The sequence below is a fragment of the Priapulus caudatus genome, unplaced genomic scaffold (assembly GCF_000485595.1).
Source record: "Priapulus caudatus unplaced genomic scaffold, Priapulus_caudatus-5.0.1 Scaffold564, whole genome shotgun sequence".
NCBI lineage: Eukaryota > Metazoa > Priapulida > Priapulimorpha > Priapulimorphida > Priapulidae > Priapulus > Priapulus caudatus.
In genome coordinates this window covers 25,191-48,857 of record NW_014577625.1, presented here as the reverse complement: position 1 = coordinate 48,857, position 23,667 = coordinate 25,191, and the positions used below count along the sequence as shown (strand labels likewise).

Below are 23,667 nucleotides of genomic sequence, written 5' to 3'. Positions count from 1 at the left end.
TACAACTACATGCTGAGAACGTTGAGTTTTATCCAGCGTAGGTTTCACCGGATAGCATAATAATCAAGCTATCTTGGTTAATTTTTACTCAACCGTGTTGATCAAAACGTACTGCTGACGTTTCCATTTAATGAGTTACATAATAATCAAGTTTCTTGAGGTGTTGATGCGGGACCCTGTCAACGGATATACAGAAGTACAATTACATCAGCCTGCTCCCTGTTGACAGTATTCATTTAATAATTAACAAGTTGTAAAATTCTGGTTGAATGATCCAGTTAAAATTGTTGTCAGCAACTCAGGCACCTGACTAGGTACCAAAAATATGTTCAGTAAAAAAGTTGTCTTAGAGTTATTTTTCGATTCAGCTATCGATGATGTAGTAAAATATCTTTCCGGCCATTGTTGTGAGCAAACACGCAAAACCTTTCATAGTGTTATGGCTACTTTTAGTGTTGCTGCTTACTGTTATTATTTTGACTGACTTTGATTTGGTTGCTTTAGTATGAATACAAAGAAAAACTTGAATAGTAGGCCTAGTATGCATATGTGTTCATGGTATTACTCCAATTCTCTGAAGCCAATTGAGAAGGAAAAATGCATAACACACAGTAAAAGGCAGAAAACACTCATTTCAAAATTAATATTTTTACACAATGTACTGCACATATATTTATAACTTTACCTTGTAACAGTTAATGAATGCAGTGTAAATGGAAATTGCCTGGGCTTGCTAAAATCAGAATTTACGCACTGATACAGCTGGTGATCGTAAATAACAAGTGAAACCAGCAAAAATACTTATATAGCCCTACCTGCATATGCATTTACATGCACGCACATTATCTCTAAACATCGCGTTTAACACTCTGCATAAAAGCACCCACTTACCTTTAATTACTAGTTTTATTCCTGGGTTAACACATATGGTTGGCCATCGTACTCAAAAATAATTATTTTTACCGTGGTAGAAATAAATTAACCGCGGTTAAATTATGGCCCTTTTTATCCAATCAGAGGCCTTCTCCCACATAATTTAACCTTGGTAAAATTGTAGCCTTTTTACTCAATCAAATGCCTCGTTATTATTTGTAAGAAGGCCCATTTAGGTAAAAGGGCTACGGTATAATTTTATTGCAGAAAAAATAATTTATCTGCAGTTAAATTATCCGTATGAATGCCTCTGATTGGGTAAACGGGCTATAATTTAACCACGGTTAACCGTGGTAAAAATAATTATTTCTGAGCACGATGGCCAACCAAAAACGCCAACTGACATTAAGAGACGTTTCTGCAACACAGTGACATCTGGTGACGCGATGTCAAATGTACCAACTATAAACATACAAACGATGACATACAAAACCCAGTTGAGGCCAGCGATCAGTACTAATTATGGCAGTCATTACCGTGCTGTCAATCTACACCTGAAATGCAGAAAATTGTATAACGGTAATTATAGTTATTTCAAACAATTAATTAAACAGGTGCACGTTTATGCTACCAAGTGAACATAATATACATACGAGCATATCACATTCTTTTGATGCTATGTAAACTTGTGACAAATATCTAGTACAAATGTTGTGTCTTGTATCAGACGATGCACACAACCAAGTATTGTGTTATAAAGTATGAATTTTGGATTAGACAGTGCACACAGCCATGTAACATGCTTTCAGATTTAAGTACTATGACGTTCCACACAACTAACATAGAGAGCTACATGCACTGCTTGCTCGTTTGGAAAAAAACATTACATGAAATTTAATTGACGCCTGCTGGCCACTCTCCTCGCTATAGCAATACCATAATTTTGTCATGATCTGGGGTAAAACAAGCAAAATGTACCAACTTGCAGTACAAAAATGTCGTTGTCAAACCAGAGTAGATGCTAACAGACATGTAATCAAGTGCCACGAGTCGCATAGCAGGAAATTGGAATTTTGACCATCTACTTACCTGCAACTGTACTTATTGATAGCTGAGATCTAGCTGGAGACCACACTGGGTGCTGGTGATCTTACCAGTTACACACAGAGATTTGACTTAACATCAGTCTTAACGACTAAATATTTGTAGATTAAAACGCGTTTTTGAAGATTTTTCTATAATTTTTACACAGTTATTGGCACACAATTCAAACTAAATATCATTCATTAGACAAACCTATACATAATAAATGAATGATCTACATTTTTTGAAATAAAGCCTGCTGATTCCAAACACATTTTACGTGAATTTTTTTTTCGTAAAAACTACTGTACAATATAATCTGGTTCACCACCGCTACTAGCTGTAGTGGCTGCAGTGGCGGGCTAGCCCAAGTCGGCTCCCATGAGGGAGACCAACCCTGCCTAGCTATGCTGGCAGCTGGGCCGCCACTTGCGGCACTGTGGCATACTCGTGGTCGTGGGCAGCTGGGCCATCGCGGTCAACGGAGGATGGAACGCGGGCGTCGTCACCCCCGGCTGTCTCCTCGCTGTACACCGAGACGGTGTAGACGGGGTCGGCGGCCGAGCCCGCCGCATGACTCAGCAGCAAGTCTCGCAGCAGACCCAGCTCCTTGGTGAGCAGCTTCACCTTCGACTCTAGCCTCTCGTTCTCTTGCTTCAGCTGGCTCACCTGCAGCAGTGAAGCCAAACATCGGTAGAATGCGGGTACAAATTCCCCAAATACACGTCGCAATTTATGAGTCAATTCATGGCCAGTGTGTGAACGAAACGTGTTTCTACGTCGCTGCTAAACTGACTATTAAAAAACTTCTGCAAATTCAATGGGCTTGTGAAACTTGTGTGTGCACCAGACCATGCATTCATCAATAGTTTTACTAATCAAAATTATCAATCAAATAGCCATTTTTATCAATTAGTGTGATTTGGCAGCCACAGGAAACGAGGAATTCTCATACAGGACAGCACGGGAGCAAATACACTTAATCTGGCAACATGATGCTGATGATTTTACACAGCCATACCAAATGCCTACACACTAAGCTAGTAAATGAACCACCAAACTACATACTTACCAAGACAAGTTATCAGAAAAAGTTCAATCTTCATTGGATAAAAATTACCAATTCAAGTTTAAAACTTTCACATCAGGAATGGTAAAATAAATTCTGGAATATTGCTATTCACACAAGAAGCACTTTAACACGTTCAACGCTGCCGGTGTTAACAATGCACCTACCACCCTGCGCTGGGATTTTCTTGTTTTTACTACGTATTCACCTTTTGATTCACCTTTGCAGGAAAGCTAACCAAACTGACACATTTACTCTGCATGAGTGTATTTTCACCCTTACACGTTCAAATAGTATGAAAATCGTTCCCCTTCATAATAATATATTGATTAGAAAACAGGGCAAAATCTGACATTTCGTGCATTTTCGTCTCAAATGCCACCGCACCGGTGGATTTTCGCGAGTTTGTTATGATATCATTCGACAGTATACTATTTTTTCCGGTAAGAAATGTGACAACGGTTACACATGTGTGGGGTATGAACCTTGTTTTGTGTTTCTACATGCAAAAATACCTCGAAATTTTATATACTACACAGTTATCATATTATATACGGTACCGTTAGGAAAACGGTAAACAAACCTTGTTTCGATCTACGCCTTCTAGTTTACCTTCTAGTTTTCCGAATTTACCTTGAGTCTCAATACTCATAATTTCATGTTCGAATCATCGGTAAAGCATTGTATTCTTTAGTTCATGTAAGACTGGGGTAATATAGACTGTCCCTGTTTAATATCTAGGTAGGTAGTGCCTGCCATCTGTTGGAAATCAGAGTAACAAAAACCAATAATCTATCCACGAGCTGACTCGTGGATCTGCGGGGATGCATTTTGATTGTTCCCACGAGCTGACTCGTGGATCCGCGGGGATGCGTTTTGATTGTTCCCACGAGCTGACTCGTGGATCTGCGGGGATGCGTTTTGATTGTTCCCACGAGCTGACTCGTGGATCTGCGGGGATGCGTTTTGACTTGTTCCCAGAGCTGGACTCGTCGATCGCAGGGAGCTTCTTGATTGATTCCCTACGATCTGACTCGTGGTGGGATGTCGCAGGGATGTCGTTTTGATTGGTTCGCGCTACGAGGGCCTTTTTTTTTTTGAACTCGTGGATGCCGGCGTCGGGAAGCGTTCTGATTCCGGCACCAGCTGATCGTGATCCGGGAGGGGGAACGTGCTTAAGGCTAGAGGATGCACACCTTCTCCATCGTCATCTGGCTTCGCATCTTGGCGTTAACACGGCTTTTCTTGACAGCAATGTTGTTACGCTGCCGTCGCTTACGATATTCCTCGCTCTCTTTGCTGATGCAGCTGCAAACAGTAATTGTCCTCGTGGATTACAATGCATCCGTATATATAAGAGTAGATTGTCTTGTTGCTGTATGATAGAACAAGAGAGCCGGGAGAGCGGCTGAGCTATCTGGGTCTGGTTGGCTACGGCTTATAAAACTTCAGTCGTGCGTAGCTACCACATTTGTTAGCCGCAGATAGTGCAGATACGCCAGTTGCGTACACAATCATTGTTAGGCACACGCTCACTATCTCCCCCCATGCGATTTTTGCTTTATTTTATTTAAATGATACTTCCTTTCACTTCCGAATTTGTGTCATAGATTCACAGCTATCTATTTTATCTATCTATAAAGAATTCAACATATGAGCATGATGCTCCAAGTTTACATTAGAGGGCGGGAGTCGTTCTGCTCGCCCACCTCGCTCCGCCACCTGCGTCCACCTCGCCTCCCCATGCCGTCCACCTCCCGTATTAGAGCAACGCTATGGGATCGGAGCGGGTTTAGGAGGATTGTAGGCGATCGAACGGGGTAGAGTTGGTCGAGAAGAGGAGAGGGGGACCACAAATGATGGGGGTGCACTCGGGGGCGGGGGCAGGTCAGAGCTGCACGGGCAAGTGGACTAAAACTCCATGAGGGAATGGCTCATTCATAGGGAGAACGTACCGGGGAGACCCAGCGGCACCCGCTGCCTCCACTTCAAACCCTCTTTGCTCTCAACTCCCCCCTTAAACTCCCAAATTCCCTCCCCCTCAAACCTCTTGACCTCGCCTCCCTCCTGCCCTCCAACCTCCCAATCCCCTGGGCACAACATCCGCAGAATATATTGTAAGCCCCGTTTCCCGCTAGGCGGCCGCGCATAACACAAAACCGGTATCAAACTGTTTCTCACTGGGGGTCCCGTGCTCAATGTACTAACTCTCTGCTCCTTTTCTTAGGGGACCTTTCTCGTTCTCTCTCTTAAATTAATTAAAAAAAAATTAAAACCAGCGATGATCCGGTCATATCAGTACTGGCCCCGATGTAAATACTTGTCTTGAGCGCCGCCCTATGGCCCCTCGGGATGGGACCTAGTCATAGAAATCCATCAAATATAATAGTATGCTAATGGATTTACGATGGGAACAGGCTATAGATGTCGCACATACTGCGTAAATGGATACCCACGGGATAGCTACCAATGAGATAGTAAGAGCTTCAAGATGAAAGGTAAATTTAAATTTACTGAATAATGAGCGAGTGTGAGATAAGCTATTCTATCGGTAGGTCAACAATTTACATGGAAATAAAATCGTAATGTAAGAGCCAAGGTGAGGCTCTGAGTACGATATGCCCGTGGGAGACCGGAATGGGCGCTGAGAGTCTGGGCAATGAGAGGGATGAAGATCGAAGAGAGGAGAGAGAGCAGTGTCATCGGTTCAGTGGCGATAAAAGTATGCGGGAAAAACTAGGTGAAGGTAGCAGGAGCGGTAAAAATCCAAGTAAGGGTTAACTAGCGTTCTATCGGAGCTCGGACAGTTTGTGCGCTACCACAAAGTCTGCGGTGAGTTGCTGCGGTAACGAAAAAGGAATGGGTCCGCATTGGAGGTCGGAGCAGGTGCAGTAACATATGAGAGAGGATGCGTGGCCGAGCTCATGGACGCGCTGTGCTTCGTTTTGGGCCGCGTGAAGGCATTTCAAGCTGATCTCATCAATCAGCCTTCACGCCTAATGGCAGGTGCTATAGACAGACTGCCTTTAGAATCATATGATTAAGGGAGCGTAATACCTGTTCAAGCAAACATTTGCCTTTGCAAATTAAACTGTGCAACTGTAAGCGCTCACATTGACACAGGTATGGGGCTCTAAATAATAGCAAAAGCAGTTCAGTCCTTTGTTGACAGGAACAAATCCTATGTTTACACCTCCTTTTTGAGTGGTCAAAAAGGTTATCGCGACACCTTAACTCGTCTGCATGTCAGCAGAAGGACATTCATGGTCCTTTCAATAAAGCCATAAACCAATTCTAGTCACCGCTGAAACAAAATAGGATTTTTTCAATACGTTCAGTCAGACCAGTGTCCTCAGAAAACTTCTAAAAATCCTGCCCCTTGCCCATTGACCTTTTGACCTTGACTCTCAATTTCGGCACAGTGATGGTTTTCCTACATGATGCTATACCGCAGACTATCACGAGCTACGGTCAAAGCCGTTTAGCATTGTGCCGCAAGGTCTGCATTTCCTCCATATACCTTAAGTTAAAGGACGTGACTTTCCCCTTCTTGGTTACCACTCTGACGCTATTGAGCATTATGACCCCCAGCTCTCGACATCCCAACGTGCGTTTGAACGACCCCCCCAATCGACGCCGAAATAGTCGATGACCGGTTTACGATCAAGGCGGTTAAGATGTTGTCGCCCACTCGTTGACCGGACGGACCCGACCGGCGGGACGGACGACCGAGACGGACCACGACGACGATCAAGCGATCTCACAAGCGCTGAGCGATCAGTCGAGCAGTGTCAGATGGAGCTAAAAGTGTGAAAGTAAGTAATCGGAACAGGTTCTGCTTAAGCTAAGCGTTTCCAATTAATCTTAGCACATACTGTTTACACTCTTGATAGGAAAACGTTACGTCACAATCCATGCTACACTAAATTAAAGGTCGGGCTCTAGTGCAATACACCAATAACAATAGCGATAGTGTCCGACACTATGACAGCAATATCAACTAAAACTGAAATAGACATATGTTAGTTTAATTCACTTAGAGCGCGAGTGACAAGTCGATGGGCTCAGCAGAAGGGTCTTTCACAGATAATAAAATTGTAGGCGACTAACGGCCTGATCTTTCCCTCTTTGGAGATTGAGACCTGGCTCTCTGCAGTGCGAATCGAGTGAACGTGAGGGCGCATGACGTTGACACACCGTACGTCCTGTAATGCGCACAGTGCCGCAAGCCTGAACGCGAGCCTCAGGTTCTGAAATCAAAGAATTTCCAATGTAATATTAGAACACTCTGACATCTTCGTTGTTGTTCTCATCGCCAGTTTAATGGGCATCACATGTATTACACATTTTAGTAAAGTACGCCCAAAGCCATATGCCGCATGCTAGACTTAGAAGAGCTCCCCGCCCCGATCGCAACCGAATATGTCTATGGTACACTATCGCTCTGACAGGTCAGCTAAAACAGTCGTACGACCACCTAGTTGTGCACTGGAGATAAAGGCGACAGAAAAGTGACAACTCTGTAGTATGGCCTGTAGTTGAATACGTAAATGTAAAGCTATATGTTGTAAGCTGCACATACAACCAAACCAACCAGCCCACAATCCACAGTGATCAGACTTTCTACAACAAACGTGTATAGAAAAAAAAAAAAGCAACTTATACAACTGGAGCACATTAAAATAACGAGTACCTAACTATCCAAATACGTGAGCCGAATCTTCATTTAAACCGAACTCAAATTGAATAGACGTCTGCTTTGCGCAGATTGTGACTCACTCCGATCGGAGAGGGGTTGTGTGTAGCAACATACAACACAAACCCACCCTAATTAAAGACTATACACCCTCCTACAATTTCATGCGACCGCCGGAGATTTTCCTGGTAAATTCAAAGATTTTATTGGAGCGAGTAAAATAGTTGGGCGCAAAAATACATGAAGCTTTAGTAATTTTTCGGCGGGCGATGACGTATCGACTACAACCGCTCGACCGTTAACCAGAGACGTACACCGCCCAGAGGACCCGGCATTTCATCCGTCGTAGCACTCCTACACATGCCCGTGCTGCCCTGAAAATCCCACATCACTGACGGCAGTCCACATACGTGCCCTTTTATGGAAGCCGCCGTCCGTGGCCCTCCCTATCTAAAGTTCCTTACAACTAACAAGAAGTTCATATAATTTCCTGAGAGATCATACGCAAATGCAACGTTTAAAGATTTAGGCAGAATCTCGACACTGCATGGTTTTCGTGGCAATAACAAATACAACTCAGGGTCGCACGCCGCATAACGGCTTGAATCGACCATCCAAGGCAGCTAAATATAGAACAAGAAGCTCGTGGTCAGAGCCGCGACTAGGCTCACGAGGTCTGTTGGTCTATGGTTATCAGAACGTTAAAATTTCACGCGTCGCTCGAGTGACAGCATTTGTTAGGCGCAAGAGTATGCCAGCTACTACGCAGTTGCGTAACACATGCATTTCAGCCAGCCTTTTTTATTATCATGTTGCTGCTCATTTGTTTTCTTGTTGTTCTTGTTTGGTCCGTTGTGTGCGGTTTGCGCCTGTAAGATCCCATTGTTGATACAAAATCGGCGTGCCTGAAACTCCTGTTTTATTGTGGCATTTAGCTCCGTAGATTCACTCTGACGAATGCCCACACCGACGAATTTTGGTCTTTGAGTGATGAGGGTTAAGCGTCAGGAACTTGCCTATGCGAAAACGGTGAATTCTGCGCGATCACCCGCCGAGGATCGCTGTTTCATTTTGCATCACAAAACTCACAATTGGGGCTATCATCAAAGATCTGATGCCACATTATATCGAACATACTGCTAATCTTATACTGCTGTCGCGTTGGTAAGTACACTTGTACTCTTTACCTCCTAGCGTAGTTTAGATATTGCAAATGTTGTTGGCCTAACAACTTTCGCCTCCCGACATGCATCGGCCATCTGCTCCTCGTTAATGCCCAACTGCATTCGTGGGAACAACAGAGTACGAGTATTTGATAGCGTTGGTTTCCCCACAAGTGCAGTTGGAACTTAACCGATGGATTGCCGACTGCGCATGTCGGAAGGGAAATGTTAGCAACAAAGAGGTTTTCAAATCTAAATACTGGACTAAGGTTAAAAGAGTAGAAAAAGAAAAAAAAAAAAAACAACAAAAAAAAAGCTGTACTTACCAACCGCGAGCAAGCATGATAAGTTTATCCAGTTTTCGATATTTGGATCAGATCTTGATTGACATTAGCCCTCAATTGGAAGTTTCGGAGGGCAATGAACATGCGATCCTCGGCGGGATCGGCGAGAAATTCCACGTTTTGCCCACATAGGCAAGTTGCTCTGCACCTAACCCACACAACACCAGCCAAAATCGGTCGTGGGCAGATTGGTCAGAAGGAATTCAAGGACATATGGTGCATGCTGACGCCTAGAACGCCGCTGGAACCCTAACCCTATTATTTATTTTATTGTAAAAAAATATTTTTGTTATTAAATGTTGTAAATAAATATGATGTGAAATATTGCGTTAATTGGGAAAAAAATTGAGTAAATAGATAAGATGAGAAAAATAACAGAAAACAATAATAAGGCTAATACTAATAAACAAATCTGAGGGATTCTGATCAAGGAACCTTTGAGCCGTAATCCTGTGCTGTACCCGGTTTTGCGCTACTCCAGACATCATTAGCATTTCTAGATACTGATGCCATGAATATGAGACACTGTTACATCAATTGAGCAGTGCTCAAGAATCCATTGTTTAACCCTCCTCCTGAGGGTCAACAAGTTATCAGACACTTACTCTTCGCACGTCAGTGGAAAGCACATTTCATGGTCCTTTCAATAAAGTGATAAAATGGTAGGTCAGCGCTGAAACAAAAAAGTTTTTCACTCTGTCTGTTAGGCCATGTCCTCAGAAAATGTCTGATATCTGACCTTTCCCCCACTGCCCTTTGACCTGTGACCTCCAATTTCGCACTGGTGATGGGTTACCTGCCCATCACACCATACACCGAATATTAAGAGCATAGGTTAAGCCATTTAGATTTGTCCCGCAATTCTGCATTTCTCCCTATATCTTAAGTTAAGGAGGGAATGCTCCCCCTTCTTTTACACCTCTTGACCTTTGACCCCCAGCTTCGACATCCCAACTCGTTTTCGGATTACCTCCTACGTCCCGATTTTCGAATCCGTACGTCGAGCCATTTAGATTTGTGCCCAACTGTTGACGGACAGACGCACGGACGGACGGACGCACGCACGCACAATCATGCGATTCTACAAGCTGCATCTGACTATGTCAGATGAGCTAACAAGGAGAGGAAGCGGATTGGCTGTGTGCTTTTCGCCTCAAGGGCGCAATTTATGGGCCATAATCAGCTGAAACGGCTGTGCAGACCGGACCCAGAGTACATTTCGAATATTTTAAGTATGTAAAGTGTACTTTTTTGCAGATTTTGAGAATTGCCTTGGTGCCCTTCTCAAATTTTGAAAATTGCCTAGGTGCCCTTAAAAAATCAGAGAATTGCCTAGGTGCCCTTTACTTTGTTACAAAATCCAAGGCAATTTCTCACGTGCCCTTTAAAAATTGCCTTGCCCCTCCTAGGGCTTAAGGCAAAGGTTGACTTCACACCTATGCATAAATTGAGGAGTTTTCGGCCATAATTTCTTGCTGCCGATAGTGCACATCCCATCCCCCAAAAGAAGTTACACACATCTGATGGCATAATGGCGGAAGAACTCTCGAATTTTAATTTTACCCCACTATTTTACCCAATCTTGAAGTCCTGCCAGCTATAGTTCCGCAGGAAATTTAGTTCGCCGGAAGCCGGCAATTGCCCAATTTTATTACTTAGGTTGTGTGCCTGATGTAACACACTACCCAATAAGGGCATCATCACACAAATTAATGCAATAATGGTGCCATTCTGCAAGTATTTAATAGGCAGTGGCTACGGGTACGGTAGCCGTATCTTAATGTCTCGAGGCTACGGGTACGGGAGTCCATTCGCTTTCATACTTAACGAGACAAAGATGGCGGCGGTGGCGCCAGATTTTGAAATAACGCCTTGGGAAATAAATTCACGATTTGAGAGTTTAGATGAGCTAGAACCCTAACCCTAAGGCCGATGAAAGTTGATTTCATGGTTCTCGTCAGGCATTGTTGAGATTTTGATGAGGGATTTAGATCAACATTCATCTTTCATCTACAAACCAATAGAACTTAGTGAGGGTATCAGGTCTTGTACATATGCAAAATAAGATTGAAAAATGTCATAACTTCTTTGTTGACAGTTTTTACTCAAATTTTTACTGTTTGTCTTCCATACATGTAGTGCTGACTGTACATTGTTGATTTTTTGAGGCGGGAATTTCATATGGGACTTTTTGATGCGGGAATTTCGTCAGCGATGAGTGTTGAACTTTTTTGGTGCGGGAGTAAAATTTGATGCGGGCGCTGACGAGAACCATGACATCAACTTTCATCGGCCTAACCCTAAACCTAACCCTAACCATAACCCTAACCCTAATCCTAACCCTAACCCTAACCCTAATCCTAACCCTAACCCTAACCCTAATGCTAAAAAGGGGCTTCAACGACCGACGGCTACCGTACCCGTAGCCACTGCGTATTTAATATTTGAGATTGTTATAACATTATTTTTGAAATAATTTTTTAGGCTTGCTAAAATGCACTCTGTGGTCGTTTTGCACTGCTCTTACAATCAGATCTCTTTGAATTTATTTAATTTCACGTTTGTATATTGTTTTTATAATTTTATGAAATGATAAGTACTGACCTGATTCGTTACCTTTCACAATTAAAACAGTGCGTGGACCAGCAAATTGAAAACACCGTGACCCTAGACCTAGTTTTTAACCATAACCAAAATTACAACCACGATAGTACTTCGTACCTAGCCAGACGCGGCTGTGAGACTCAACAAACATACATGGCCGTTAAACTGCTCCTTGCAGCGACTTAGAAATAAGAATATGATTCATGAATAACGCATTTATCAACATGTGGCCTTGAATCTTACAACGGCCTTCGCAGCATTTTCAAGTTGTTCACCAATCGGCGGTGACCACAACGCGTATGAACCTCACAAAAAGGAAACGGTGGCCACTTTAAAGTAAAATTCTTATACTTACATAATCCCGGTGATCTAATTGTGATAGATAAATAAACTTTCAGAGATATTGGCATCTAATTTTTCTAAGTTGGTCAGTTTTAACCTGCTTTGCGCAATACTACGAAGACTATAAAGACGCCATATTTGTTGTGGTTTTACAATCCAGGCGGATGCAACCGAGAAGCCTGGACGGTGTAGTGGTAGCTCGGCGCGCGGCATCTGCAACCAACTTATAAAATAACACAGAGCCATACGGTAAATGGTAGAGCCAATCTATTTCACGTTTATATTATGTTTGATTGAGTGATATATAGAACCATGCAGCAAGTGCTATGGAATAACAAATAGATGAAGACGAGATCCGTTCGATGTATCATGTTGTATGTATTTGCGTAACTCAAAAAAGCCGCGTATATGACCCAGCAATTTCTCACCCGGTGGCGCTTCATGGTCATTTTCAACAATAATAGCAAGAAGCGGTTTGAGTATTGGACGTTCTAACCTCGTAACTTCGTAATTATTCGTCTTCAAAGTCCAAGGGATTATATCAAATAAGAAAAGAGACAAAGTTGATGAAATAGACAGATCAACACTGCGGATCGCAGTAAAAAAAACCTAAAGTTTGCAACTATAACTAAAGAGGAAGGGAGAGAATTCCAATACGGAATGACAGAGACAAAGAAGCTGAACTTGAAGGGGTCCTTTGAAGATGGCACGTGTCGAAAGCAATAATCACGCTCAGATGAATGGAACGAACAGGCTTTATCAAGCAAGAGGGAATGCCAATCTTCACCTGACCATAATAATTTTTATGAAAGGTTATAAGTTTAGCCGGCATCATCACAACATCAGAACTGGCATGATAGTTTTTTGAACCCCATCTTGCAGCGTTATGCTGAATGGCATCCAATTTAGAATAGTTCTGGAGAGTATACGGGCACGCCGTATCATATCAAGACACGAGACGCTTTCTTACAAATATATTCAATGTGGGCATTCCAGCGAAGTTCTCTACTAATAATGACACCCGAATATTTGTAAGTAGGGGTAAGAGATTGATATTCATGGTACAGCGAGTAAGTAAATGTAAAGGGTGATTTAGACCGGGTAATACGAAAAATTTAAATTGTTCAGTATTGAAACATACACCACGTTGTAGCCCACTTCTCACACGAGTAAGGACACTCTGGAGGGCTGACTGATCACCCTTATTGGAGATAGTGCGGTATAGAACTGTGCAGTCAGCAAAGAGGCGAATAGAAGTAGTAGAGTCAGTTTCGGCCAACAAATCGTTTATAAAGGATAAGAACAACATTTTTAGTTAAAAAAAGAAGAAGTTATGCTAAAACCTGTAGGGGAATTTTCATTATTATATTTGACGAAGGAAATTAGTAATAACTACAATAAAAGTGTTAGACATTTTATTCTAGTTGTTATATGACGTCACGCAATTCTATGAAAGGTCTGAATCCGAGAAATGCACACGCGCGCGTGTATGTGTGGCAACATATATTGCATAATTCACAGATAAAAGCGGGAAGAAAGATAATTAAGTTTGCTTTATTACCACCATTTTTCTTTCATTTCAATCAGTTATGTGTAAACATCGTGATATCAGACGCAATTAATGCGCTCTTACAGTTTTTACAAATAGCCTCAATCGTTGCATATAACTTTTGTGTAAATATCCATATCGATAAGGCCGCGTCTACCAAGGGCGCATCCACGAATTATTCTATTGGTTTATTGCCTCCTTAGTAAGTGAGTTATGACCATACACATTATCTGTTGTTATTTGTTTTCATTCCAGTGTCCCTAAATTTAGTGAAATATTTGTCAGGTAGGCCTATGTGTTAGGGGGTTATTTCTGAGTGGTTTGTTAAGATGGCAGACGCGTAGCTGCCTTTAGGCAAAAAGGCACGTGCCTGCACATCATTTAAAAAAAAAAGTTTAAAAAATTAAATGAAGCATACAATTTATTGCGCTAGCGTGTGTGTGTGTGTGTGGGGGGGGGGGCGTTATTAAGAGCACCAACAGACACATGCACAAACGCGCGCCAAACACACACACACACACACAACGACCCACGCCCGTTTGCACACACGCGACGCACGCACACGTAGCGTTCACACGCACACACATCACACCACCAGACGATCACACACACACACACACACACACACACACACATTTTGACAAAGTAACAGGCAAGGACGTAGAATAAGTACTACGCCTTATAATTAATCATAATTAAGTAAGCTGTATATATGAGTTCATTTATCTACTGAAGTATGTCCTCAGTAGCGGATTCATGGGGGGTGGATTGGGTGGCCAGCCACCCCTTTCTCTTGAATGAACAATATATTTACACACATACGGTACCAATTAATTATTGTCAAGTAGGGGCCCTATAATAGTCACGCGGCTGTACAAAACGGCACCTGATGCATGGGTTAATTATGTAATTGAGAGGCGATGCAGGTTAATTAAACTATTTTGCAGCTTTTTCACAATTCCAAGAAAGAGTTTTGCTGTCGTTCTCATCCTAGCGGTGGTCACCCCCTACATATACAATAATAAACGCGACCTAAACAATGCTGCACCCCCCCTCCCCCTGTACATCAATCACTGCCGCGCTGCAAGCCCAAGAAATGTTCTACTAAAAATATAATTGTCGTAGTCAGAATGAAGGCTGTACATGTACTCAAAAGTACCTCAAATACCATCTCCTGCGATCTACATTTTCAAAATTTGTAAATGTATTTGTATATAAATGCAAGTGTGTGGTATTTAATTAGGTATTTTTACCGCACTTTTAGTTGATATGTTTTAGTCTATATGATGTAGCGTGTTGTAGGAATACCCTTTTATTGCGCGTAGAGCATAATTTTGTAGTGTGATTAGTCGATCAAGAGCTGACTCAAAAGGAAATTTATTAGCAGTGTATATCCATATATGAGGTGCGACAAGCAGAGTGACGAGTATATTTGCAGCTCTGTGACTGTCTCTGTATGTAGTTGCCCCAATATCTGTCTGAGAAAGCTAACACTTGTATAGGCCTACTTATCTTGTCTACTATGTAGTCAGTATGGTCATTCCATGTTAGTCGCTATTTTATTTTCTTACCTAAAAATGTTACTTTTCTTTATTGCAGTATCGAGTTGTTAGTTAATTCTAACTCGATTTTGTTTGTATCCTCAAGTTTATTGTTAGTTACATGTATCGTCAGCATATCGAGTCAGTTCACATTTTTTAGTACGTTTGGTAATTGTTGATGCATATATGCAGAATAGTAACGGTTATATTATCCCCTAAAAAAGGATGTCACCAAGTACTGTAGTTTATTCAATTTTAAAGGAGACATATTTCTAATACATATTGTTAAAATATTTGGTTTGCAGTCTCAAAGGCGGGTCTGGTGCCTTGGTTTGCTTCTGGATCCGTCCATTGTTCGCGGACATTGTGACAATATTTATTACTTTATATTAAAAAAAAAAATATATATAAAAAAAAATATATATATATATATATATATATAAATATATATTTTATTTTAAATTGCATAGTGTTTTAGAATATATATTTAATTTATTGCTCGAACGATAGAATTTGCACTAAGAGCGCATTGCTTGGGATTTTTGTCGTACGCGACGTACGGTGTGACAAGTATTACGCGGAATGAAAAATCGCGTAATAATGGAGTAATAATTATTATTACACATCTATATTTATCACCGTGTGGGTATAACTGTAGTTACTTTATTCAGAGAAGTGAAGATGTTTTTGGTAGTGTTTGTAGCTGTTTGATATGGAGCATGTTGCTGCATGTGTCGTTCACTCGTCTATGGTTCACTATAGTGAGCGCGGCATTATCGGTTACATGTGTCTTTCATGCGCGAAATCATGTTGAGCTATAAAAGGAAGCATGAGGCTGGACTTAGACCAATAGTAGCACAACTGTGTGACATCATCTACCTAATATGCGACATATGCAAAAAATTCCCTCTTGGTAACGCCTCGATGCAGCAAACATATATTTTTCGATCGTAAACGTGATAGGCGACTAACGTTTACCATATCACAAATCGATTTCATCGATTTTTATATAGTTATATGCCTATAATGGGCATTATTTGCACTAGATGACATGCCGAATTCTAAAATATGACACGTATACGTGTTTATGCCGAAACGGTAAACGTTAAGCGAATTCTCCCATATCAACGTTCAGCCATATATCATCTTCCCAGTGAGAAAAAAAATTATGCGACGGACATGTCACGATGTGTGCTGTCCCTGAACCAGGCATGTACTCCTGATGCGACATCGAGTGTTTATAAACATTTGACCTCCTACATTATCATAGCCGGATCCCGGATTTGAAGTAAAGGGGCGCCTTGTGAGCAACGATCGAGGTTGTGAAGCCCGAGGCGGGTGTCCGGGGAACCTCTGCCGGAATTGTTCTAATTAAATCAAACCTCGTCGATACAATTTCTCATATATCTGACACTAATTTGTTCTAAAAGACTAAAACACAACGCATATTTTTGAAGCCTAGAGAATACGTAGTGATTGACTCTAACTTGTCAAATTCAAATTCTATTGAATTGTCAAATTAAATTGTCACATTGAGCATTGGACAAGTCACGCCACAACGTTAGACCTCAAAAAATTTTGCTTGGTAAAAAATATAGAAAGGGCACACACCGACTGCGATCCCTCTCCATTGAATCCATGCATGGCCTATATTAATTATAGCTTCTATTATATTCTATTCTATTCTATTATATTCTATTATAGCTTCTATTTCCTTGATTTGCTATTGATCTCTGCGATGTAAATTGATCTCCACAGGCATATATTCGCGCAGGATTCCCGGAATCGTTCGGTATATGGTCCAGATGGTATTGCCTGCCTGCTTTTCGTTACCAACGATCCTATTCACACTCACGCCTACGCATACTCAGCCAGCCTGCGCGCCCATCTACGTATGTAAGCTCCGCATGAGTGCCCACGTGGCCAGATAAACGTCATCGTATATAGGGCTGCCGACGTCACACAAACGCCATTCCACCCACGGCGAGCGCTTCGCACGTAGCAGCGGTCCAGACGGATGTAGTATAATAACTGCGTATGCGTACAATCCATCTGGAGAATTTATTTTACTTTATTTAAGTGTAACATCATCAAAACGGCAACACAGAATTGTACTCAGAACGCCGCAAACGAAAGAGCGGCGGGTCTTACGGAAGATAAGCGCAGTTATTATCGTTCTGGATCACCATGTGCTGGAGCGATGGATTCTCCAAACTTCTACGATTTTGACAGTGAAAAGTGGCATAAGACGGAGAAAAACCCATTTCTTCTCAGCGAGGACTCCGAACCGGAGTGCACAGATCTTGGCTACACAGAAACGGCCCTGGATTTTAACGGGTAGGTAGTAGACTGACTGGGATACCCGCACTTCGATGATTTTTACAACCATGCGACCTACTGAGCTCATTCATTGGTTTCGCGCCATATTGGATAAGTCTGGTGAAGGGATTACGAATGTCTGGAAGAAACTGCTCAAAGTTAACGAAATTCTAATCGGTTAGAAGAGTGAGGTTAGTCGCAAATTTAGAATAGGTGTTTCAGTCATCTGGTTTACACGTAAAAGTGAAATTTAAAGGTACCATGACTGAATAAATTACGCGGTGTGTACGCAAGTAGAAGTACTACATATGGTTTGACTGGCAACGTGTTACTGTTAGGTATAATAATAATATTAGCAACAGAAAAGTCTGTCACTTCCAGTGCCACCACTACCATTACCAGTATAGTAAGGGTGCGTCAACGTATATAATATAGATGAGTCGACACATTTCTTTTCCCCTCGGTGTGTTTATATACGACGAAACGTGAAAAGTATGTAACAGATGTCACTTTTTTACTAAAATTTTGTCCTAATTTTATGTATAGTAGTCGACAATTATTGTAAACACTGTCTGATATATAAACATTTCTACATACTCAGCCATCTGATATCAGTTGTATCTAGATTGCGTGTACGTGTATCAATACTCAAATCTGTACGTGTATATTACAGCTTACTGAACGGCTCCTCCTTCTTGATCACACCTGAGGCTGATCTGTTGGACAATATCTTCGGCCAGAGGGACGACTCGGCATTCGACGTGGCTATCGGCTGTAGCGAATCAGCATTGCCAACTGCTGACACCTACATGCCCCCAGCCACCAGCAGCAGCATCAGCACCAGCAGCAGCAGCAGCGCTCTAGCGACGTCGGAAGCCGATGTGTGGTCGTACGTGAAGGTGAAGCCAGAGCCGCACGAGGGTTACTTGAGATCGAGCTGCCCGCTGACGCTGCAGCCGATCGAAGTCGAGCACAACTACACGTCGCCGTCCGCCAGCACTGCGACCCTACCGACCGCCGGCGCCACCACCGTCAGCGAGCAGGCGTTCGCGAGCTGCGTGACCGCTGCCGCCGTTCCCGCCGGCCACGGCATACGAGTGACTACGACATCGGTGATCGGGGTTCCGTCGCCGCAGAGTCCGCGGCGAGCACGCGGTGGCGGCAAGGCGGCGCGGAAGAAGCTGGTTGACCGGGAGAGCGAGGACTATCGGTGCCGGCGCGAGCGCAATAACATCGCAGTGCGCAAGTCGCGGCAGAAGGCGAAAGAGCGGCACGTCGAGACCGAGGACAAGGTGAAGGACCTGGCGAGTCACAACGAGGCGCTGCAGCTGAAGGTCGAGACGCTGACACAGGAGCTGAATGCCATGCGACGGCTGCTGTCGAATGTCGCTGCGAGTAGACTCGAGAGCCGGTCGCTCAACAAGCTCGTGCTCAAGCCGGAGTGAGGCGGAGCTGAGCGTCGCCGCGACGACCTGCGTCCGTGTGAGCGACGCGTGTGATGGAGAGCCGACACGTTTTTTGTCACCGTACGCTCACTATCGTCTCATAGTCGTCGTTCTCTGCAGCCTGCTGAACGCCGTTGTCTGGTTCGGTCGGGGTGCCACTGCTTATGGAAACGTAAACGGCGAAGATGTAGTCGATGATGGTGGCAGGCCCCATGGCTTTGGTGTGAGTTGCGCTGGAATCGTTGAAGAAGCCTCGTGCGTGAAGGGGTGCAAGCGTGTTCGTAAATCGGGTTCAGAAATTTGGCAGTTTGCTTGTCATGAGTGTGCAGCTTTGCAGTCAGCCTACAGGAGGCAAACGTGGAAAGGCAGAGCCCGTGCTTTCATGCATAAATTTACACAGTATATATTTAACACCAGCTTGCTTGCAATGAGTAGGACAATGCGTAATTGTAGTTTTGGCATTTGTAGATGCGAGTCTTGTTTGCATGCTCTTTGTATGGAAAGCGAACTGGAAGGGTTTAGGAATCTAACCTACCGGTATATTCAGCTACTGTATCATAGATACCTGATTAGGCCTTGTAGATGTGCATGTTTCTTTCGTGTAGCACCAGATAGCTCTGTCTTTAAGTATTTGATGCACTTCAAGTTCGTTATTAAGTGGCTATTGTTGTTAGTTTAGGATAAATTATATTACTAAGTACAATGACGTTCCAGATTCTTTCAATCCGCCTTGTACGAGATGGAATCTTTGGGGTCACTTGATACATATTCAATACATATGTTAATTATGACCCTATTGATGCTTTGTCCTATATAAACAATTTAAATGGGAAATATTTCTACTTTTATTTTTGCTAGCAAAAAGAAATCACAAGTTACCATGAGCATGTGAATGACTGGTGGCAAGGTGCAGTGCTAGGAATGGCCCTGTGCCTGGCTAAGCATGAAGCAGCTTCATGTACATGCAGGTTTATATAGAATATGCATATATTCTGTACATTATACATTGCAATTTACACCGGTTAAACAAAATGTGTGATCACCTCCGTGACAAATGCAAGAAAGACTATGAGAATACATAATGAACGCTATTGTGTTTGCTATGCATTCTTGATTATATATAATATAATATAGTATAATATGATATAATATCTTTCTTCCTCTGTATTGTATATGTGTGTTGTATTTATATGCATATAATTAAATATGTATATGGGTCTGATATGGGTATTGCATAATCAGTTGGAAAGATCGTGGCATGGACATTTTAGGCAATTATGTGAGATTGATTCTCAGTTTCATGGTATTCTCTGCCCACTGGATAATATATTGATAATATTTTATTGAACTCATTTGTGAGGATATTTTATTATATTCAGGGCTTGTTCTGTCTATTTAAATAATAATTTAAATCTGGTCTTAGCAAGTTGCTTGCAAGATAGGTGTTTATGTATACTTGTGATTATTTACTAAGTTAATTATATTGTAGTTTTCCGAACGTTTTAACCTTGCCCGTCTTCCTCGACCATACCTGTTAGAAAGCTATAGTGATTGTTGTGTCCTGGAGTATGTTGGCACGTTGTGTCTGTACGTGCTAAATACCGTCTGTGGTGGTATTGTGAACGTTGGTGCCATGGTGCGTTGCTGCTAACTCAAGCCAGACCTGTAAAGTAGCATTCGTTTCCAGAACCTTATGTTATGTTATGCAGTTGAACTCATAGATATTCTAAATATCCACCCAAGGCTTATTTATTATAGGATATCTATATGGGTTTAACCTGTTTCTTGACATGAGTTACATGCTTAATTAAGCCAAATCAACAATAGAATTAAGCTTGGATCATTGTGAGACTCTACCCAAGCGTCCACTATTTATGGTTTGTTATATAGTTAGTGTATACTTGTTGGCTACTCAATAATGGTAAAAATCGCAGTCTTGGAAAAAAAATAAATGTTGCATCGTGGAAATTAACATTTTTGTTTAATCTCATATTTTTGTGCGATGGAATTGTGAGGTACTTGAGCAGCTGTTGTGTGTGGCCGTCGATAATAGTGTAACAGGGTAAACTGACGGGGGAAATCCTATCAAATGAAAGACTCCTATAACTGTCGACAAGTAGTCACTGGTGGACGGGGAGGCTATGAATCAAAAAGCTTCACGTAGACCAAAAGACCAAATCCATAGCAACTACAGAACAGCGTAAAATCGATGAGATGCGGTCACTGAACCGGCGCTGACCCTTGCAGCTGGTTCACCTATGCGAGAAGCTGCTTGATCTAGCATCCCGCAGTATATGTTACGAGAGCCTTGTTTTGAGTTGTGGGCTTGCATTTCTTATTAGTTCAGGTGCCTATTTAACGTAAGTTTGTCGTGAATGGCTTGTATCCAGCTGCAGACCAGTAGGCCTACTGGTTGTACTTTCATTTCTGCATGCATGTGCGTGCGTACTTGTGCGTGCGTGCGTGTCTGTGTGTACCCAGAGAATGTATGCTTCAACACGTCGCTATATCCTATTTAGCCCTAGTTATGCCTAGCAGACTATAAGCTGCCTTATTATGTATCAATAGAGTTAATCTACTGAACACAACGGGTGCAATCGCAAGACGAGTTGAGTCGCGGATGTCAACGACCCGCTGCCACCGTGTCGCGCGTTCCAGAGAATCCGGACTCGAAATGCCACTCGATGTAGATCTAGAGTGGTAGGTAGCTCAGGGGTTATGGTTAGAGACCGAACTAAACACAGAGACAAACACACGCGCGCACACACACACTATTCGTCTAAACCAGCAGCAGCCGCTGATATTAGAGATATGAGATAGATATACTATCTGATTATATGAAAGATAATGCGGTTCTCTTGCTAATCCTAACAAGGGATGCGTGAAGCAATCGTGCGTTTATATTTATCATCGCAACGATGCAGTGCATGGTTGCACATACACGGCGGTCAATGTCCAGCATATTCGCTACAATGCAAGCTAATCGAGCTACTCCTAGATATTCTAAGAATGTCTGTCTGTTATACAGACCTTAGTCACAGTCTTGCTGTCAGACTAGTCATTGCAGCTTTCACAGTACATGTGTAGTTTAGATTAATTAGAACTTGACAACAATTCCTTCTTTTAGCTACAATATAAAACTCATTATTAGTATTCATGTTTACTTTTCATGTTCAAAATATTATATCTAACTACCTATGACGTCATTTTCCGTCATGCTCTATGTCCTCATCCGCATTTTTTCTCTGGGCAAAAAGTCCAATAAACGCTAAAGGGCAATGAGCAGCAGTCCGGTAGTTGTTAGCCTTTTCAATAATTTAAACATATTCTCATCAGATAAATGCACAGAAATATATGTTATATTAAAATTCAACGTCTAAACTTCAATGTCAATTTCTATGTCCGAAATATAACAAGAATGACTCTTGGCTAGCATATCCTACTTATTTTTTTAGCTGGCATAACAACTACCGCAGTTGCCTTCGGATTGAATATCATTGCGACCCGCTAAGCAACACGAAAACATACATCTGTATATAATAAGGTCATAAATCTTTCATATTATTATTCGTTCAAGATGAACACATTTGTGGGCCTCGTGTATAATTATGCCACGTGACGATCACATAATAATAATATGATGAATGTGCGAATGCCCGCGAATGAATGTGCGTTACCCCTTTACTCGCGCATCGTCTATATTTCAATAACATATATTATGTACACTCATGTACGATTGCATCCAAGCTTGTAAGTTTGACAGGCGTATCCATTCACATGAAAATCGCGATCTGTATAATGACTCCTGTTGCCCGAGATAAATTTGTAGATGCACGGATAATTAGGTTTGAGGTGTATCGTTTTTATCTCATGTGGGAAAAACGCGATATATTCTGCATAACGCAGGGTCGTTGTTCTACATTTGTGTGACAGGTGAACTCAGGCGACCATTAAGAGTCACATTAGTTGAGTAATAATGTCAATGCCCTCTGTTCCACGCTATAGGCGAACAGTGCATACTGCGCTTATGTTAAGAGAGAATGTGACTTATTCACCGAAACACATGCTCACGCACGCGCTCACGCACGCACGCACGTACTCGCCCGCCCGCACGCACGTATGCACGCACTTTTGCCCACCCGCACGGACGCTCACAGCGATGTATAGACACGCGCACAGATACAGGTTCAATGTCAATGACCCTGCTTCGAGTGTTATGAGAGATGTATAGGTGGTAAAGTGGTGATGGTGGGAAATTAAACTGTATAGGCCGTGGTCATAATAAATCGAACGTCACACGGCTTCTATGCTGCGGTGATTCAGTAATTCATAGAATAGAAAATCGCACAGGGTGTCGATAATATGCAAGACAGCTTACGATGCTTGATACGCATATCTCGCTGTGGTTCGTTCCTCCTTAAATTAGCCAATTCATTGGAAATGTAAAAAAAATCTTCTCGTTTGTCACAAGCTTGTGTGATCGCGTTCATGCACAAATGTGTTTGTTTGTTTGCGTGTGTGTGTGTGTGTGTGTGTGTGTGTGTGTGTGTGTGTGTGTGTGTGTGTGTGTGTGTGTGTGTGTGTGTGTGTGTGTGTGTGTGTGTGTTGTTGTGTTGTTGTTGTTGTTGTTGTGTGTGTG

The 23,667-nt window shown here is 42.3% G+C and overlaps 2 protein-coding genes across 2 annotated transcripts; one reads left to right on the top strand and one right to left on the bottom strand.

The window, feature by feature from the left end:
- Positions 1 to 632: 632 nt before the first annotated feature.
- LOC106811686 (CCAAT/enhancer-binding protein gamma-like) lies at positions 633 to 8,110 on the bottom strand. The gene is made up of 4 exons (XM_014815388.1): positions 8,025 to 8,110; positions 7,139 to 7,230; positions 4,222 to 4,334; positions 633 to 2,625 (listed from the first exon to the last, which is right to left on the bottom strand). The coding sequence occupies exons 1-4, from the start codon at positions 8,108 to 8,110 to the stop codon at positions 2,362 to 2,364; spliced, it is 555 nt and encodes a 184-aa protein (XP_014670874.1). The 3' UTR covers positions 633 to 2,361.
- Positions 8,111 to 17,241: 9,131 nt separating this feature from the next.
- Positions 17,242 to 21,000, top strand: LOC106811694 (CCAAT/enhancer-binding protein-like). The gene is made up of 2 exons (XM_014815398.1): positions 17,242 to 17,601; positions 18,257 to 21,000. Exons 1-2 carry the CDS (start codon positions 17,465 to 17,467, stop codon positions 19,026 to 19,028), a joined length of 909 nt encoding a protein of 302 aa, XP_014670884.1. The 5' UTR covers positions 17,242 to 17,464; the 3' UTR covers positions 19,029 to 21,000.
- The last annotated feature ends 2,667 nt before the right edge of the window (positions 21,001 to 23,667 follow it).

Bases quoted from the DNA above. Each gene is read 5' to 3' on its own strand.
- LOC106811686 (XM_014815388.1), bottom strand. From the start codon at position 8,110: ATGTGGGATTTTCAGGGCAGCACGGGCATGTGTAGGAGTGCTACGACG. The intron at 7,231-8,024 runs GTTAACGGTCGA...TGCGCATTACAG, and splicing joins CTGGGCGGTGTACGTCTCTG to GACGTACGGTGTGTCAACGT. The intron at 2,626-4,221 runs GTGTGCATCCTC...TCACTGCTGCAG, and splicing joins GCCAGATGACGATGGAGAAG to GTGAGCCAGCTGAAGCAAGA.
- LOC106811694 (XM_014815398.1), top strand. From the start codon at position 17,465: ATGGATTCTCCAAACTTCTACGATTTTGACAGTGAAAAGTGGCATAAG. The intron at 17,602-18,256 runs GTAGGTAGTAGA...TGTATATTACAG, and splicing joins ACGGCCCTGGATTTTAACGG to CTTACTGAACGGCTCCTCCT.